Raw genomic sequence first — 17,969 nt, 5'->3', positions numbered from 1 at the left:
AAGATATTCTAATTTTTTCCGACCAGTGATATCACTTTGTGCTGGGGTGGCGCAGCTACAAGGGCGGGGTGAACAAAGTCTGTGGCAAAGGCATCATCTTGCCATAGTGACGGAGCTGTACTTCTAATTTTTAATAGGAATCACCAGTCCACGATCGATTTACTGACAGCTTGTGTCGTCCTGCACTGTGCCAGTTCCCTGAGACTTCGTCAATTAGCTCTATTTTCTGCTTAAACCGTTAAAGCCACCTCCTTGGAAACGCCAGAAGAGGCCCGGGCGGGGGGGAGGGGAGCAGACAGGTGCGCCCTCTGTTTGGGAATACACAAAGGGCCGACCTATCCGCCGCTGTGTCCCTGGCAACTCCACGCACGCAAGGCGCGCGCACTTCTCGCGGCGCCGCGGCGCAGTGGGCGGCCCTCCGGGCGGGCGGGGTAGCGCGCGCAGGTCGCCGCGCGTCGGCTCGCGGACACCCTCGGCCTGCTCGCGGACGCGGTGCCCGGGAAGCGCGAAGCCGGCTCCCGGCGACGGCGGCCGCAGCGCCCGCGCTGTAGGGACTTGTAGTCCGCGTGCCTCCCCGGCACCTCCCCCGGGTAGGTCGGTCCGCGCGTCCCCGCCCGCCGCAAGCCGACTTCCTGCCGCCGCCAAAACTACACCTCCCGGCGTCCTCTCCGCCGTGCGGCCGAAAGTGAAAACAAATTCTGGGTTGCGAGGGTGCTGCCCTCAGCCGGGCGCCCCCATCCGCTCCCCGCCCCTCCGGCGCCCTCCTGAGAGGTGGAGAAACGAAAGGCTGCGTCTTTCTCTCTCGACTTCTTCGGCTCCCAGGGTGGGGAGCGCGCGGGGGACGCAGGCCTCGCTTCCCCTGAGCCGGCCCCGCGCACGCGGGAGGCGGGGGTTTCCTCGCCTCACCCGAGTCGGGACGAGGAAACTTGTGGGGGCGGCGACCCCCGGCTGTGTTCCTGAGCCGGGCAGCGAGGCCGCCGGGAAGTGACTTCTCACGCTTGGGGTTTCTTTAGTTTGCCCCCCGTTACCGCCGGGCGCGTGGTCCCCCGGGAGGTGGCCGCGTGCGCACAGCCATGCATTAGGCAGGGCTCCCCTATGCGCGCGGGGAGCGCCGCCCGCTGCTTCGGGCCGCCGCTGACTGCCGCCGCCCGCGGAGCCCAAACCCGAGCCGCCGCCCGTCCTAGGCCGGGGCGTCAAGGAGCCGGGGGCGCGGCCATGTGGGGCTAGTCGGCGCCGCGCCTGGCCTGCACTAGGACCGGCAACATGGAGGCGGCCGTCGGCGCTTCCGACGGGGGGGACCAGGGCGGCGCGGGGCCCCGCGAGGACGCAACGCCCATGGACGCCTATCTGCGGAAACTGGGCTTGTATCGGAAACTGGTCGCCAAGGACGGGTCGTGCCTATTCCGGGCCGTGGCGGAGCAGGTAATGGGGTGGGGAACGGGAGGAAGCTGGGTGGGAAAGCGGCGGCGGGCAGCTGTGCGGGCCGCCCACGTCCGGGGCAGCGCGTGGCCCGGCTGGCGTCACAGCGGCCCATTGTAACGCAGGAATGGGATGCTACCCTGGGTTTGGAAGCTGTAAATCGAAACTTAAAAACCCGTAAATTAACTGGGTGTAGAGGTAATGAGGACAACCTGTGAGGCCTGTTGAGCGCGTGTACGGTTGATTGATTGCTGGGGACTTGGCGAAATGATATTTTTCCATTTTGTTCCGCGTTCACCTCGGTTTTATAAGCACAGCATTCACGCCAGTAAACTAGGTGTTTACTAGAGGAGCTGGTGCACCAGGCAGTACTCGCAGAGCATTGTTTTTTCTGCTGCCGGACTTTGGAATGTCGGGGAGTCTGCCCGTCGATGTCCACTTGAATCAAGAGCGGAAAAATGCAGTTGGGAACGTCAGCTTTTGAAGAATATAGAATGTTTTAAAAGAATTGTCTTTGAGTAGATTCCACTCTTTGTTATGCTCTGCAAGGTATGCTGAAAATAATTTACTTCTTAAAAGTCTGGTGTTAGGGATTCTCTAGGCTTTTGACTGAATTATTCCTTGCAAATGGTCAACATGACTTTCTAACAAGAATTTTTCTTTTAAGAAAGAGCTTTTTCCGCGTTATATAACACCGTGTAGTTGGTATGCAGTCACCGAAATCCATCCTATATTTGAAAAATAGCTGCTGAAATAGTTGGATAAAAGTCTCATATTACTGTCCTGGTGTGTATTTCATACCTTTCACAGTTTGCTTTTCTTCAGCTTAAGATCTCTTCCTTACCATCTCTTTCCCTCCCATGGAGTTTTTATGTTTTTTTTTTTTTCCCCCTCTCACCCTTTTTTGAATGCTAAGTAGTTTTTCAGAACTTTTGTTTGTGAGTCAGTGTTTTACTTAACATCTGTCGTTTGGTCTATTCTTACTTTTTTCAACTTCTAAAGGCGAGCTATTTATTTTCCAGGGCTCTTGCTTTCACATCAGTATCAGAAAATCCATTTTTCAAGCGAGAAATTGACTTAACTACTTCGGCTTTGCATTATGTTGCAGGCGTTGTCATTCATACATTCTGTGTATAACTCCCCAAATCCAGCCCTGTCTTTTTCAGTTCATTAGATTTCTCTCATTTTTAGAAATCTAGGATGTTCCAATGTTGTTGTGGGATATGTTCACACACTCCCACCCCAGTCTTTACTATTAGTAGATAAACAATCTGTCCCATTTGTGAATTTTCTGGATCTCCATCTGTCCTGGTGTTTCTGCCTCAGCTTCCCTGGACTCCTCAGCACCTCCGGAAGCGGAACGAAGAGGTGGAAGTGAATTTAGCCCTTATTTACACATCGTGTTAGCTCTAGCAAGAATTTGGTTAGGAGGGAGGGAGAAATGAATGAAAATAAGGGAAGTTTGATGCTTATTTGGCATTGGATTATCCTGATCCTGGTTCATAGTGAAGTAGAAAAGTGTGTCTCGTTTCGGTATCCTGTGCCATAACTGGCAAACTTGGTTATACAGAAATCTCTCTTAAGGAGGATGTCTATTTTTAAGTAGAAGGGGGCAAAGTTAGTGTCACTAAGAACTAACTCATTGTTCATGTCATATAACACATTTTATTGTATCTCAGGATTTAAATCAGGCATAAAGAAAATGCCTTCTTCAATTATGCGAGTGTGATTTTTAGTATACTGAGCTTAGAAAGCTTAATATCATGAATTTTGAGGGAAACTCCTTTCTTTAGCAGACATGGATTAAGGATATAGCCTTCATGGCTAAAGGCACAGTATGTGTATTGGGGTGGGGAGGGAAGTAACACCAACCTCACACTTAAAGGGTGTGCTCTATAAAAATATGTACAAAGGATTTACTTTTTTGCCAACAGTTTTTCCAATAATATCAAAATAATTTATCATTTCTAAGAAGGAGCCAGAGTAAATAATCTAAATGGCAATTTTGGGGAGGTACGTTAGTAGGTAGAGTTGAATTAGGAGTCTCCTTTTCCTCCAAATTACCTGGTTTAGATAGGCCCTTCCCTTTTTACACTTCTGGACTTGGGCCTGCAGGAGGCCTGACCTGAATCAGCTCTGTGGCCGAGGAGCTAAAAATAGGGCGCTCTTAGAGGATTTGCTAAAGCAGTGTGTCTCCGCCTTTCCTAGTGTTTATCACTATCTTGTCCCAAGTAAAGATTGGAAAGTCTCCCTATTTTCTAGGTTACTTTCTGGCATATAATAATTTGCAGAGATACTTGTCTTAACATTCGCATTCTTCCTGTCCTTGAACTTTCACAAAGTTGTACTTTTTAAACAGTTGTCATTTAACCTTCCTTCTCTTGCAGTGCTTGGCTTTGTAAAGCTCCAGCACTCTACAATTTATGGAAGTTGCTGAGAATTTTGCTTCTGAGTGACAGGTTCAGATTTCATGTGTTAGTAAGACCTTTTTAAGAGGAGAAAAAACAGATATGCTTGTCATTGTTTTTAATGGAAAATAGGCTTTAATCAGTTATATCTGCCACCTGTTGCTAGGTAAATGGCTCTAACACTATCTTCAGTTTGCCAAGGGCAAGAAAGCCCTATCGGACAACACTGGTTTACTCAAATAATATCTTTATTCATAATAGTGTCTTAGGTAGCTTCTGTGGAAGAAGTGTTGCTAAATGTCACTTGTTGAATTGGCAAAAATATTGTGTGGTGGTTTATTTTTCTATATGGACATTTCTTCTAGGGCTGGAAACTTAGAATATGTAAAGATGCTTTTCAGTAGTTTCCAAGATAGCAATATAGGTGTACTTCGTTAAGCTGAAAACCAGCTATATGCTGAAAACACTTATTGCTAACCTCAGCTAGTACATCTTCAGTGTATCTTGGTGTAAAGACATAACAGCTCTCCCCAGACAGTCGTGCTTCTCTGGTTCTGTGAGTATAAAGATTTTATTTTATTTTATTTTATTTTATTTTATTTATTTATTTATTTATTTATTTTAGAGGTAGAGAGAGAGATGGAGAGAGTGCGTGCTAGTGATTGCAAGTGCGTTTGGGGGGAGAGACAGAAGGGGAAGGAGATGGGGGAGAATCTCAAGCAGACTACACGGATTGAGAAGTCCAGTGTGGGGCATGACGCGGGGCTCACTTTCACGACCCTGAGATCACAGATCATGACCTGAGCTGAAACCAAGAGTTGGGCACTTAACTGAGCCACCCGGGTGCCCCTCTGGTTCTATTTGTATAAATGAACCTTGGATGTTATCCAGAGACCTGTAAAATGCAGTTGTATCCTCCCTTTTCCTGAATTCACTGCTCATCTGAGCGTGAGGAAGAATCTCTCATTTGGACCTGTAACTCTTTTTTTTTTTTTTTTAAAGATTATTTATTTATTTGACAGAGAAATCACAAGTAGGCAGAAGTAGGCAGAGAGGCAGGCAGAGAGGGAGAAGCAGGCTCCCTGCTGAGCAGAGAACCTGATGTGGGGCTCAGTCCTAGGACCCTGGGATCGTGACCTGAGCTGAAGGCAGAGGCTTAACCCACTGAGCCACCTAGGCGCCCCTGGACCTGTAACTCTTAAAGCTACTTTATATTAATATAAATTCTCTTTTCAGGAGCCTTATTAGTGGTTGGACATGTGGTTATTTTAAATGGTTCAGGGTCTCTTCCCCCCCACCCCGCCCCCAGCCCCCAACCCTTTTGGGTACCAGGAACACTTTGATTTGAGACACTCAGTAATAGAAAATAATTTTAATCTTTTCTTTTAAGCATGATAGTTAAAGTATTGGAGGCTAGCCAAAAGGGTTCCTAAGCATTTGATTATACTAGTTTCTTTCAAATCGAAGCTTCAGCATTTTAGTAAGAGACAAAATGCCCGTAAGTTATCCTTTCATTGAACTAGTTCAGCAGAAGAATACAGAGGCTACAAAGTGAGAGGATTTTGATCATCTTCGTAGTGTGGCTTATTTCAGTTGGTGCTTTAAGATTTTGGGCTGAGGCTCTTGGCTGGCTCAGTTGGTAGAGCATGTGACTCGATCTCAGTGTTGGTGAGTTCAAGCTCCATGTTGAGCATGGAGCCCACTGAAAATAAAAACAAACACAAAAAGATTTTGGGCCTAAGAGCAAGTTTCAAGGCTCTTGGGATGGTAGAACATAGCAGCATGTTTGCATCTTGTGTGCTGCTCACTTGGATATTCCTTCAAGAATTGTGGAAGGGGCGCCTGGGTGGCTCAGTGGGTTAAAGCCTCTGCCTTCGGCTCAGGTCATGATCCCAGGGTCCTGGGATTGAGCCCCGCTTTGGGCTCTCTGCTCAGCAGGGAGCCTGCTTCCTCCTGTCTCTCTGCCTGCCTCTCTGCCTACTTGTGATCTCTGTCAAATAAATAAATAAAATCTTAAAAAAAAAAAACCACTAAAAAAAAAAAATTGTGGAAGCCTGACAACTAAGGATTTGGGAATGAGTACCTTAATTTTTCTGAAACAGGGGAATTGTATCTCTACATAACATGTAATTCCAAATTATTGGAAAAAAGAAATCTAATTCTTACAGGCTTAAAGGGTCCTGTTGAAGTTGCCTATTCTTGTTTCCAACAAGTATAGGATGAAGCTAAGCACTATGTGGCAGAGGTTCTGTTAGCCCTGCATTATGAAGAGCAAAGCTATAGGAAGGCTGGTCAATAAAGGAAAAAGTATGTTAAATTTACAAAGGTTTCCTCACATGAATGACCTAAAGGAGAAATGGTAGTAAGCTCTTCATAGAATGACTTAAGAAGTAGCACTGACTATAGGTCACTTCACCTTTGGTTAGAGGAAGAGGTGGGAATGAAAAAAGATTTAGAAATTACTAAATGGCAAACAGAGAGAAACTGATTTCTATTGGTTGTGAGGTTATTTAGGGTGTGAAAGAAAGTTCTAGCTTGTACCTTAAATTCTCTTAACAAAATGTGTAATAGCATGTTGCTTTTCTTTTTCAGGTGTTACACTCTCAATCTCGCCATGTGGAAGTCAGAATGGCCTGTATTCACTATCTTCGAGAGAACAGAGAGAAATTTGAAGCGGTAATTTGTAATTTTAAACGTGGAATGGTGTCTTAACTTGCATTTACATTTCAGCCTTTAGAAGTGGTCTGGTGGGAGTTTCACAGCCTGGATCTTAATGCAGGTTATGGAAAAAAAAACTGCTTTATCGAATTTAAATCCAATTATATACAATTTTGATTTTTTAAAGCTGTTTTGTGGTTTTCATTTCTTTAGACATTTAGAAAGTTATGATAGGTAAGATATAGGTTGTGGAAGATGAAAGGATGACTTGGACAGAATCCTTGCATATTAAGAGTGAGCTTTGTCTGTCATGGTCAGGAAATTGGGTGTCATGGTTAATTAATAGTTTTCTGTGATTTGTAACTCCCTATGAATTTAAAAAATTTCAGACTTGGAGTATAAAAAATATGCTGAGCATAGCTAATACTGAGCCTTTAATTTTATCAGAAGGCATTTATAGATTTTTAATTTTCAGGGTTCATCATTGTGAATCATACCTCAGAACACTGTAATTATGCAAATAATGATTAATAGTTGCTAGAATGTTGTATAACAACTTACTATAATTTTCTCAGTAGTATATAGTAGGCTGTGAAATAAGATGCTAGAGTGGCCTGTTTTCTTTTTACATTGAAAGCTTTATAGGATTTACTAGTTATTGGTTTTATGACCTAGAATTAGGCCATTGGACTTTCAATGATACTTTTCCCCTTTGACTGCCAAAAAAACATTGACACCTTGCAAATATCTCAATTCTAAAACTTAATAGGTAAACAGTTCTTAATTTGGATGTGCTTTTTGGTTGGTGTTCCTGTATTCAAGCCAGATGGTACTACTGGTGACATTCTAGATGTATTCCGGGTGCCATGTTATAAGAAAGGCAGTAATATATTCCAGGAAGGAGAGTTAACCCACTTGATCAGGAGATTTGAGAACTTGTTTTACAAAAAGGAAACTGGTGATGTGGAGGTTAGATAAGAGTATTAGGGTATAGTATAAAAAGGGGAGGGGTGAAGAGAGTGGAGTGCTTTTTACGTATTTTAAAGAAATTACAAGTGATTAATCATTATTATTGGGATCATTATTATTCCATTATAATCATTATTATTCCATTATATGGAAATTGCTGTCATAAGTTGAGCACTTCCTCTGTGCCAGGTATTGTTTAAAAAGTTCTTTGCTTATATTTATTTAGCCCTCAACATTTTTAAGAGGTATGATCAGAGGTTGAAAGTTCCAGGGGGAAAAGTTTCACTTTCCTTTTATAATTTATACTAAGCACCTTCAGAGAATTCCTATTGGCCAAAACTGGAGAAGACTGTCATGGGAAGGAGAGTGAGGGTGTGTGCTTTGTTTACTGACAGTGTTTAGTCAGACACTTTCTAACTGATTAGAGAGGAGAATCTCAGATTGGATGCAGGCTTGTATCAGAATACTTCATAGTTCTCTTCCAACTTTAAATGGTTCTGTGGGTTTTTTTTCCCCAAAAGTATAAATAATCACCTCATACAGAATTGTGTTGGTGGGATATTTAAAATATATGGCTGTTTTATTATAAGGATGTGTTGAAACTTAAGATACTTTTTGGAAATTTGACAGCATATAATTTAGAAAAGAATCAATCTCAAAAAAAAGCCATGGGTGTTTAAAAGATTTTTATAAACTGGAACATGTACTTTAATGTTTTTATGTATATCCGTTTGCTAAGTTAACTGGGACTATACTTTAAATAGAATTTGGTGTTCCAGATGAATGTCTTTTAGAGATTTTTTTTTTCAGTTAAATTAGTGTGATGGCTAACAGAAATCACATAGCTTGAATAAACTTTTTAAGTTAAACAGTGAAGCAAGCTGTAGTAGAAAAATCTTGTTGGTTCTCCACAGGATCTTGCATTATTAATTCTCATTTGTTTTTAGTGTGACCTAAGAGACACTATTCATATCTGTAATAGTAAATTAATATTTCTTAGCTAGTATATTGTCTCTGCATTGGCCATTACCAAAATACTCCTCTTAAGTGCTTGTTTCATATATTTGTCTGTTCATAATGTCACCGACAGTGACCTTGAATTGCCTTCTCCCTCAGTCTGCAAGTCTTTCCTGGGCCCAAGGCCCTCTCTAAACAGGTGTCCAGTTGAGTTCCTCTCTCATTCTGTTCTCCCCAACCAGTTGTCCTGTTTCTGCTCGCTGGTTGGCTTCTGTCTTCTCAACATTAGTGTTTACTGCCTCTTCACGCCGCATTGTGCCTGTCCACATCCTGTCCAGGAAATCTTTTCTGATAATGTTTCCTTTTTAAAATTCTTTTGTCTGTTTATAATCTTCACTTAATGATTTTTATGTATTCTAATAATTAGGTTTTTACATCTATTACTATTACTGATATATCCAAGGTTCATGTAAAAACTTGGTAATTCACAATGAAAATATTTTTTGGTTTGATATATTTCTAATAGACTTTTTTTTTTTTTTTTTAGTTTATAGAAGGGTCATTTGAAGAGTATTTAAAACGTTTGGAAAATCCACAGGTATGTAGTGATTCTGTAATCTATTTCTATTTATTATGTATTGAAGTAATCAGCATTCATTAAAATGTGATATAGTGTATGGAGGGGTTACAGCAAGTACTTTTTTTCATAAACATTTCTTAGTTGCCCATTTTATATAGCATTTAATTGGAAGACAGTTGGAGCTGTGTACAAGATGTTGCCTCAATAAGGACAGAGTAATGCTTTTTTAATCTTTGTCATAATGGCATCTGAATATAGCATAAAAGACCTACAATAACAGTGGTGATGATTTTCAGGATTCTGTATTGGTATGGAGATTGGTCTTGGTGGACAGAGTGCAAGGTTTGATTGCTTCTTTAGGCCTCTGGGAAGGTAGGTTCTTTTATGGAGGTTCCATTTCCCATGATCAGCTTGAGAAAAGAGACTGTTGAGAGGAAAACGATGGCACTTCCCAAGTCCCACTGCCTTACTTTTTTCAGTCATGTTGAAGTTAAAAGAATTTTTCTGTTTTTTTCTGCTTGAAAAACTAATACTCTTCTTTGTAAAAATCCAAAATCATGAAATGCCACACAGAACACCTTGTAGAATATTCTGTCATCCCTAGAGGTAATTTCTGTTGAGTTTACAACGACATTAGCCAAGGAAGAAGCTAAGAAGAGGAGTCGGGTAGGGAGGAAGAGAAATAGTAACTTAGGAACAGTTTATTTGATTAACAGTTGGTGTCTCCATTTGATTCTCTGAAACTAATTTAAGTCCTTGTTGAGTGCCAAGAGGAGACAGGCACTCTGGGGATGCAGAGGTAACTGGGGTTTGGGTACTGTTCTCAGGAGTTGCCCTGTAGTATGGAAAAATACCTAATACAGCTGAGAAAGCACATGTCATAAGTCTAGATAATGATGCTATAGGCATTCACAATTATATTTTTACCTAGGTAGGCAAAGAAGAGATAGTAGGTTGGCATTTCAAGTCTGAATAGATTCTGAATGAGAAATGCCTAGGGTGAATGGTCTTTCTAGGTAGGGAAAATTGTGAGCAAGGCAGATTCAGAAAGCAGTTCAGTTTGTGTGGAGCCTGTGAAGGTAGGAGGTAGTGAGTAGTCAGGGCAGGCTGTGGGACTGGTCATGGAAGAGTCTTCACTGCTAGGCTCAGTATGGAGCTTATCTTTAGGCTAGCATTTCTCAGAGTGTCAGCCATTGACTATCTGCATCAGAATTACCTAAGGTGGTTGTAAATTCCACTATTTCAGACCTGAATTAAAGTCTATGCCTGGGACCTGAGAATGTGGTATTGGGAAACCTTTCAACTTTTTTGAGGCAAGAAGTGAGTATGTCACTGCTGAGAATCAAGAATACTGCTTGGTTTCCTTGTTGGCTGTCTGAATAGATGGATAAAAGAATATTGAGCAGAGATAGTTTGGAAGTGGATGAGACTCGAGGTGGGGAGACCCGTTGCATGGTTCAAAAAAAAAAAGTTTAATACATGGAAAAATGTGCACACTATGTGCACATACTCCTTTAAAAAAAAGGAGTATTGTGTTACTCCAGTTCTGGAGGCAGACATCTCTGAAGGTCTTTTCGCTAAATCCACTCCTGATTCCATTTTTATTTCAGTCATTTCAATACGGAGTTTTGCCCACATATCATGGTCACAGATAACCATTTTCCTGTAGCCCCCCCCCCCCCTTACCTTAAAGCCTCTTTGATGACGAGGATTGTATATTTTATTGCTTTTGGGGTTTTCATAGTTACCTTTAGTTTGGGGTGCTGAACTGATTTGTGTGTGTGGTTTGAATGTTAAATCCACATTGCATTCTATGTAACATATTGGAAAGATAAATACCAGAATGTTGTCTTTAGTAATATTCCTGGTGATTTTTAAAAAAATTTTTTTATTTTTTTATAAACATATAATGTATTATTAGCCCCAGGGGTACAAGTCTGTGAATCGCCAGGTTTACACACTTCACAGCACTCACCATAGCACATACCCTCCCCAATGTCCATAACCCCACCACTCTTTCTCAACCCCCTTCCCCCCAGCAACCCTCCTTCCTGGTGATTTTTGTTCCATTATGGAAAATAAAGGAAACAACAAAGTCTGTTTATTACCCCCCCCACTTTTTTTTTTTTTTTTTTAAAGTAAGTTCTATGGCCAACATGGGGCTTGAACTCATTACTTGGAGATCAAGAGTCACATGCCCTACTGACTGAGCCAGCTAGGTGCCCCCTGTTCATTAACTTTTTAATCGAGAAAAATCCCACGATGTTTATAGTAATTTTTGTGTAGCAGTTCAGGCTGTCAAGCTATGAGTTTCTGAGAAAGGGTGGTCATGGTGGGAGTGGAGAGAAAAGGGATAGAGGGAGGAAATGAAGTAGTGTGAACCAGACTGACACTGATTTGGGCATCTAGGGGAGGAAGAAGGGAAGTTGCTGTGGTTTTGAGCGTGTTCCGGGATGGGGTCTCCTTCCCAGGGTGCTGGCTGGCCAGCTTTTTTATTTTTATGACACCTTGCCCCCCCCAATCTAATCAGATTTCTTCTCCAGATGTTTCAGGTACCTTCTGAATAGTTGTTTGTGCCTTTTTTTTTTTTTTTTTTTTTTTAATTAGAGAAAGTGTGTGCCTGCATGTGCATGGGCAAGAGGAGGGGCAGAGGGAGAGGGAAAAACACACTCCATCCCAAGACCCTGAGATCATGATCTGAGCCTAAGTCAGACGCTTAACTGACTGAGCCACCCAGGCACCCCTGTGCTTCTTTATTAGCAACAGATATTTATGTCTTTTTTCGTTTTTCTTTTTCCCTGATATGTGGACTGTATGAAATGAGAAGAGAGATATAGTTGATAAATAAACTCTTATGTTTTCCCTAGTTCTCAGAGAAAGCATCTTTATTCTTTACTTAAAATGCCAGTGGAGCATTTTGAAAAATGCCTCAAACTTTTTGCAGGAATATATTTTTGTCAGCTTTATGAAGGTAAAATTGACACATAGTAAAAATCAGAGTTTTTTTACACCTAAAATTCACCTATTTTAAGTGTATAATTTGATGAGATTTGACAGATGTATACAGTTGCATCACCACCACTACAACACACAAGGGAGGTTTCCATCACTTCCCAAAGTTCCTGGTGCTCTTTTGCTCTTAATCCCTTTTCCCCCACCTTCTGGCTGTTGGCAACCACTGCTTTTTAAGTTTTGTCTTTTTTAGACTACATAAATGGAATGATAGTTTGTAGTCTTATGTATCTGGCTTCTTTTAATTAGCTTAATGGAAACACTTGGAGATCATCCATGTTGTTGTTGGGTTTATCAATGGTTTGTTCCTTTTTGTTGATGAGCCTATTATACGGATGCCGCAGTTTGCTTGTCCATTTATCATTTCATGAATATTGGGGTTCTTTCTAGCTTGAGACTGTTTTATGATTAAAACTGCTAAGAATATTTTCCAATAAGTGTTCGTGTGGACATATGTTTTCTTTTCTCTTGGATTAACACTTAGGAGTGGAATTGCTCTGTCATATGGTAAATATATGTTTAACTTAATGAGAAACTGCCAGACTTTCAGAATGGCTCTGAGTTTTGCTTTTTCATTGGCAATACACGAAAATTCCAACTACTCTTGGTCTTTGTTAACATTCAGTCTTGTCAGCTTTGAAATTGTAGCTTTTCTAGTGGTTGTGTAGTGGTATGTCATGGTGGTCTTAACTTGTATTTATTTCTCTAATGTTGAACATCCTTTCATGTTCGTGTTTGCCATCCATATATCTTTGTTGGTGAAATGTCTGTTCATAGATTTTGCCCATCTTTTGTTATGTTGCTGGTTTTATTGAATTGTTAGAGTGCTTTATACTGGATATAAGTTCTGTATTGATATGTAATTTTCAGATACTTTCTTCCAACTTGTTACTTTGTCTTTTCATTTTCTTGATAGCATCCTTAGTAACAAAAGTTTATTTTTAGTGACTGTTGAAAAACATTTAAATTACACGTTTTTTAATATAGTTCATTAGTTTAAACAGATTTTGCGGAAATGCTTAACTGTCACCCAAAATAAAGAAGTATATTAAACATCTTAAGAAGCGATAAGTAAATAAGATTATAGCCTTAAGATGGAAGACAGTGGTAGAACATAGGTATTTTTTATAATTTAAAATTGACCCTGGTTAAAGAAGACAAGATATTATGATAGCCATTGTTTACTTAACCAGACTACAACAGAATTTATTCTCAGGTTTAAGGGCTTATAAAATGGTACATTATTTGAGAGAGAGTATTTTGTTGAAACGAGTAGAATAATTTTCCATTTTTTAAAAGTGATTTAACATCTTTTGCATGAAGTAGATGTAGCTTATGTTTGTGATTTAAGCAAACTGGTTTGAGTGAAGGATTTCTTCTACACCAGAATGTCACTTGTAGCAGTTTGTGAGAAGCCATGATTGTTAGGCTGAGGCCTATTTTAAGAAATCTATTTTAATATATGGTACGCATTTCATTTTGAAAACCAGAGCCAACTTTTAAGAACTATTAAAATGAAAAATCTTCAGAGGGAAGGATTATCCTTGTCTGAGATACACGTTGTTTAAAATCTTTTCCTTATCTCAAATTTCTTTAAAGGAAAAAGTGGCAACATTGACTTACCATAGCTCATTTTTGTTAGTGAGTCTTGGTATTAAGTCTTTACTAATTTCACAAATAGCATAGGAATGCATTCTTATGGTAAAAGATGTAATACAGAATGAAGAGTGAACCACCTGGGTGGTTAAGTGTTTGCCTTCAGCTCAAGTCAGGACCCCAGGGTCCTGGGATTGAGCCCCACATCAAGCTCCCTGCTGGGCAGGAAGCCTGCTTCTCCCTCTCCCACTCGCCTGCTTATATACTCTCTCACACTGTCTCTCTCTCTGTGTCAATTAAATAAATAAAGTCTTTAAAAAAAATGAGCGAAAATCCTTCATTTTCCCTGACCTTGAATTCCTTGTCTCCACTGTCAGTTTAGGATGTATCTTTCTAGTTCCTCATACACCTGCACATACATATACTGAATATAGCTTTTTGTTTCTTTTACCCAATAAGGTTTTTTTGTTTTTGTTTTTGTTTTAAGATTTAATTAATTCGTTTTAGAGAGCAAGTAAAACAGCATGCCTGTGTGAATGAGCAGGAAGAGGAGCAGAGGGAGAGGGAGAGAGAATCTCAAGCAGGCTCCACACTGAGCATGGAGCCTGACCCGGGGCTTGATTTCCTGATGCTGAGATCATGACCTGAGCCATGGTAGAGTTGGATGCTTAAGTGACTGAGTCACCCAGGCGCCCCATGACTGACTTCTTATACTTGATAGTCTGATCTTTCCAAGTCAGTTCATACAGGTATACCTCATTCTTTAGATGATTGTGTGGTGTTCCATACATGGTGTGGATGAACCATAAATTATTTGATTACTCCTTTCCTATTACTGGAATATCCAGACTTGCTTTAAAAAATTTTTCTTTAAACTATTACAGATAGCTACAGTGAACATCCTTGTTTGTGTACACTTGTGTGGACATATGAAATAACTTGTTTAGGATAGGTTCACAGAATTTGAATTGCCGGGTGAAAGAGTATGTATGGATATTTAAAATTTTTATGTATACTGGCCATTTCCTCTAATAGGCTTAAAGACATAAAGTGACTCCTTTAGGGCTATAGAATTTCTATCTCATTTCAGAAAGATTGCTAGGACACTGATCTTTTTGTACTTTGAATCACCCTGAAAATAAGAGTCCTACTCCTTTTTTATCTTTTCTAATACCTGCATTCTCCTACTCACATCTCATTTTCTGGGCATGTAAATGTTCCAAGCTATGTCCTGGGTTCTTGGTTAGAGATCAGAGTCCTTGCCTTTAGCAGGTTCTCCACTTAGAGATACCACTCCGTGGTCTTTCCATAGCAGTAGGAACTATCATTTCACCCTGTGTTACTAAGGATTTTTATAACAGAGACTTGGGCTATTTTTTTAAGTCGGTTTTTAGCTTGTTTGTTTTTTTTTTTAAAGATTTTATTTATTTATTTATTTGACAGATTGCAAGTAGGCAGAGAGGCAGGCAGAGAGAGAGAGAGAGAGCGGAGGAAGCAGGCTCCCCGCTGAGCAGAGAGCCCGATGTGGGGCTCGATCCCAGGACCCTGGGATCATGACCTGAGCCGAAGGCAGAGGCTTTAACCCACTGAGCCACCCAGGCGCCCCTCGATTTTTAGTTATATATGTAATGTCTGTTTTATGTAAATGTTTTAATAACACTAATATATTACATTATATATAATACAAAATATAAACAACATACATAATTATACATATATAATACATAATATACTAATAATATTAATGAGCTTTTTCTAGCTCATGAGGTATAGTCATAAAGGTATGTGTTAAGGTATTGTATAGAGGTATATGTATTATGAAGTATGAAAACTTAAGTGCCAACTTTTTTTCTTTAATACAGGAATGGGTTGGACAAGTGGAAATAAGTGCCCTTTCTCTTATGTACAGGTAAACACTGTAGTAACATTAGGAAACAAAAAGTGAGTGGGAAATTAGTATATATTCCATTATACTAAAATTGTTAGAATAGCAAAGCAGTTTTATGCCTTAATTGTGAAGCATCTTTTCTAAGATTTTTTTAATTGCATCAATTAGGTTTGGATGTTAAATATGTCAACGTTTAGAAATTGCAATTCTCAAAATGCCTTTGGGAAGCAATACAGACATTTTTCCAGGCCTGTAAACAATATTACTTAGCAACTTGATAGAGGATTGATTTCCTACTTTTCTCAGGGATGGTAGCTTCAGATAGATGGCCACTAGAATGAGGCAAAACACCATGTTACTATTTAACTACTTTTGTCTGGGAGAAGAACAGGTGACTGCTTTATTTTTTCTTCTTGAAATGTCTGTATAAAATTTCATCTTCACGATTTCTGTAATTTTGAAGTCTCCTTTTAGAATTATATCTGAAGTTAACATATATGCAAATTATATTTGAAGTTCTACTTTTTAAAAAGGTACTTTCATACAGGTGTTTTACAATTAAGTTACTGTATTGCTGTCTTTGTTTACTGCTCTCTCCACCGCCTGGGACATTGCTGGGCACACATTAGGCTCTTAATGAATGAATGAACGAATAATGGTTAAGTCATGAAATACATTTTCCCAGAAGTAATTGCTCAATTTTATTTTCAGGAAAGATTTTATAATTTATCGGGAACCAAATGTTTCTCCTTCACAAGTAACTGAAAATAATTTTCCGGAGAAGGTAAGAATTTTTCTAAGTGTTTCTGAAGGATTTAAATAAAAGAACCACTTGCCACCTTGACCTTCTAGGCTAAGGTGACCTTTTGAAATATTTTTGTATGAAGGTTATAATTTTTTTTAAACTTCCTGTTAATTGTTATTGAGTCATATTTTGTATTTGTTTTTTTTTCCACAAATCTCATGTTGAACACTATCAGAACATTACAGTAGAGGAAAAAACCTCAGATACTAGTGTATATGATTAACTAGACTGTTCTGCATCACTATAAACATTAAGTAGTAAAATTACTTGTGAAAGTAGGTTCTGCCATTGTATCCAAAAATACTTGGGTAATAGTGATATATTTCTCCTTATAAAGATAATTTACTGGCTGAGATGTTATTATCTAGTCCCACACTGGAAACAACTGAAAAATTACGTGAAGACTAGAAAGAAAAAAAAAAAAAAAACCCTCAGTTGGTTCATTGTTATAAGAGAACTTTGTTTTAATTAGCTGTTTTGGAATCATCCAGGCCAACTTGAAGTGTTTTGTCATCGTGCTAATGGTGGTAAGAGGGAGGGGAATTGAGTGAAATACTACCTTATAAAAAGGACTTTGGGGGGCGTCTGGGTGGCTCAGTGGGTTAAAGCCTCTGCCTTCAGCTCAAGTCATGATCCTGGGATCCTGGGGTTGAGCCCCGCATCGGGCTCTCTGCTCAGCAGGGAGCCTGCTTCCTTCTCTCTCTCTGCCTGCCTCTCTGCCTACTTGTGATCTGTCAAATAAATAAAATCTAAAAAAAAAATTTAAAAAAAAGGGTGCATGGCTCTGGATTTGGCCTATCCAATACAGGTTTGGGAATACACCATAATTCAAACAAAATCAGTGTGTCTTTCTCATTGCATAAGCAGTTGACTATTTAGAAAGTACTTAAAACTAAAACAGCAGAAAAAAATTTACGTTTGATTATGTCTCTTAGAGGTCAGCATCTTCATAAGGTTTTGGAGTATTTAGTATTTTATGGTCTTTTAACTGTCTTGTTTTTTTAAGTAGTGGAAATTCTGTTGTTTTCATGTATATTGTATATTTTTTGTGATCCCATAAGCATTTCCCCAGATCATTGAGAAGTTTTTGATTTAATGACATTTCAGCATTGGATATACCATAGTTGACGACACTGAAGCCTTAGGTTGCTTCTAAAATAATCTTTTTTTTTTTTTTTTTTTTTTTTTAAAGTAAGCTCCATGCCTAGCATGGAGCCCAGTGTGGGGCTTGAACTCACCACCCTATCATGATCTGGGCTGAAATCAAGAGTTGGGCACTTAACCAACTGAGTCTACCAGGTGCCCCTAAAATAATCATTTTTTAAAAAATCCTATTTGTGAGAGTATGTGCAAGAGAGAGAGAGAGAAGGAGAGAGAGAGGGGTGGGGGAGGGATAGAGGGACAGGGTGAGAGCAAGGGAGAAGAGAGTATGAGCCAGGGTAGGGAGAGGAAGAGGGAGAAGCAGACTCCCACTGAGCAGGGAGTCGAATGTAGGGTTCATCCCAGGGCCTTGAGATAATGACCTGAGCCAAAGGCAGATGCTTAACTGACTGAGCCACCCAGGTGCCCCTAAAATAATCATTTTCTTTCTTTTTTTTTTTTTTTAAATTTTATTTATTTATTTATTTGACAGAGAGAGATATCACAAGTAGGCGGAGAGGCAGGCAGAGAGAGAGA

The 17,969-nt window shown here is 40.0% G+C and overlaps 1 protein-coding gene across 4 annotated transcripts in view; it reads left to right on the top strand.

Moving 5' to 3' along the window:
• Positions 1 to 460: 460 nt before the first annotated feature.
• The window catches only part of OTUD4 (OTU deubiquitinase 4), a 55,507-nt gene continuing 37,998 nt past the window's right edge, over positions 461 to 17,969 (top strand). For 2 of the 4 annotated variants that reach the window (XM_047717557.1, XM_047717556.1), the window contains exons 1-5: positions 620 to 1,422; positions 6,420 to 6,503; positions 8,959 to 9,009; positions 15,462 to 15,508; positions 16,199 to 16,271. In XM_047717557.1, coding sequence (XP_047573513.1) covers positions 1,264 to 1,422; positions 6,420 to 6,503; positions 8,959 to 9,009; positions 15,462 to 15,508; positions 16,199 to 16,271 — 414 coding nt within the window. In that variant the 5' untranslated portion in view covers positions 620 to 1,263. Of the gene's footprint in view, positions 591 to 619; positions 1,423 to 6,419; positions 6,504 to 8,958; positions 9,010 to 15,461; positions 15,509 to 16,198; positions 16,272 to 17,969 lie in introns of those variants that run through there. The other 2 variants (XM_047717558.1, XM_047717555.1) reach the window with 2 other exon arrangements.

This window comes from Lutra lutra, chromosome 2 (genome assembly GCF_902655055.1).
Source record: "Lutra lutra chromosome 2, mLutLut1.2, whole genome shotgun sequence".
In the NCBI taxonomy this organism is placed as follows: domain Eukaryota; kingdom Metazoa; phylum Chordata; class Mammalia; order Carnivora; family Mustelidae; genus Lutra; species Lutra lutra.
The sequence above is the reverse complement of the archived record's forward strand: the minus strand, read 5'-3'. Positions and strand labels throughout refer to the sequence as shown.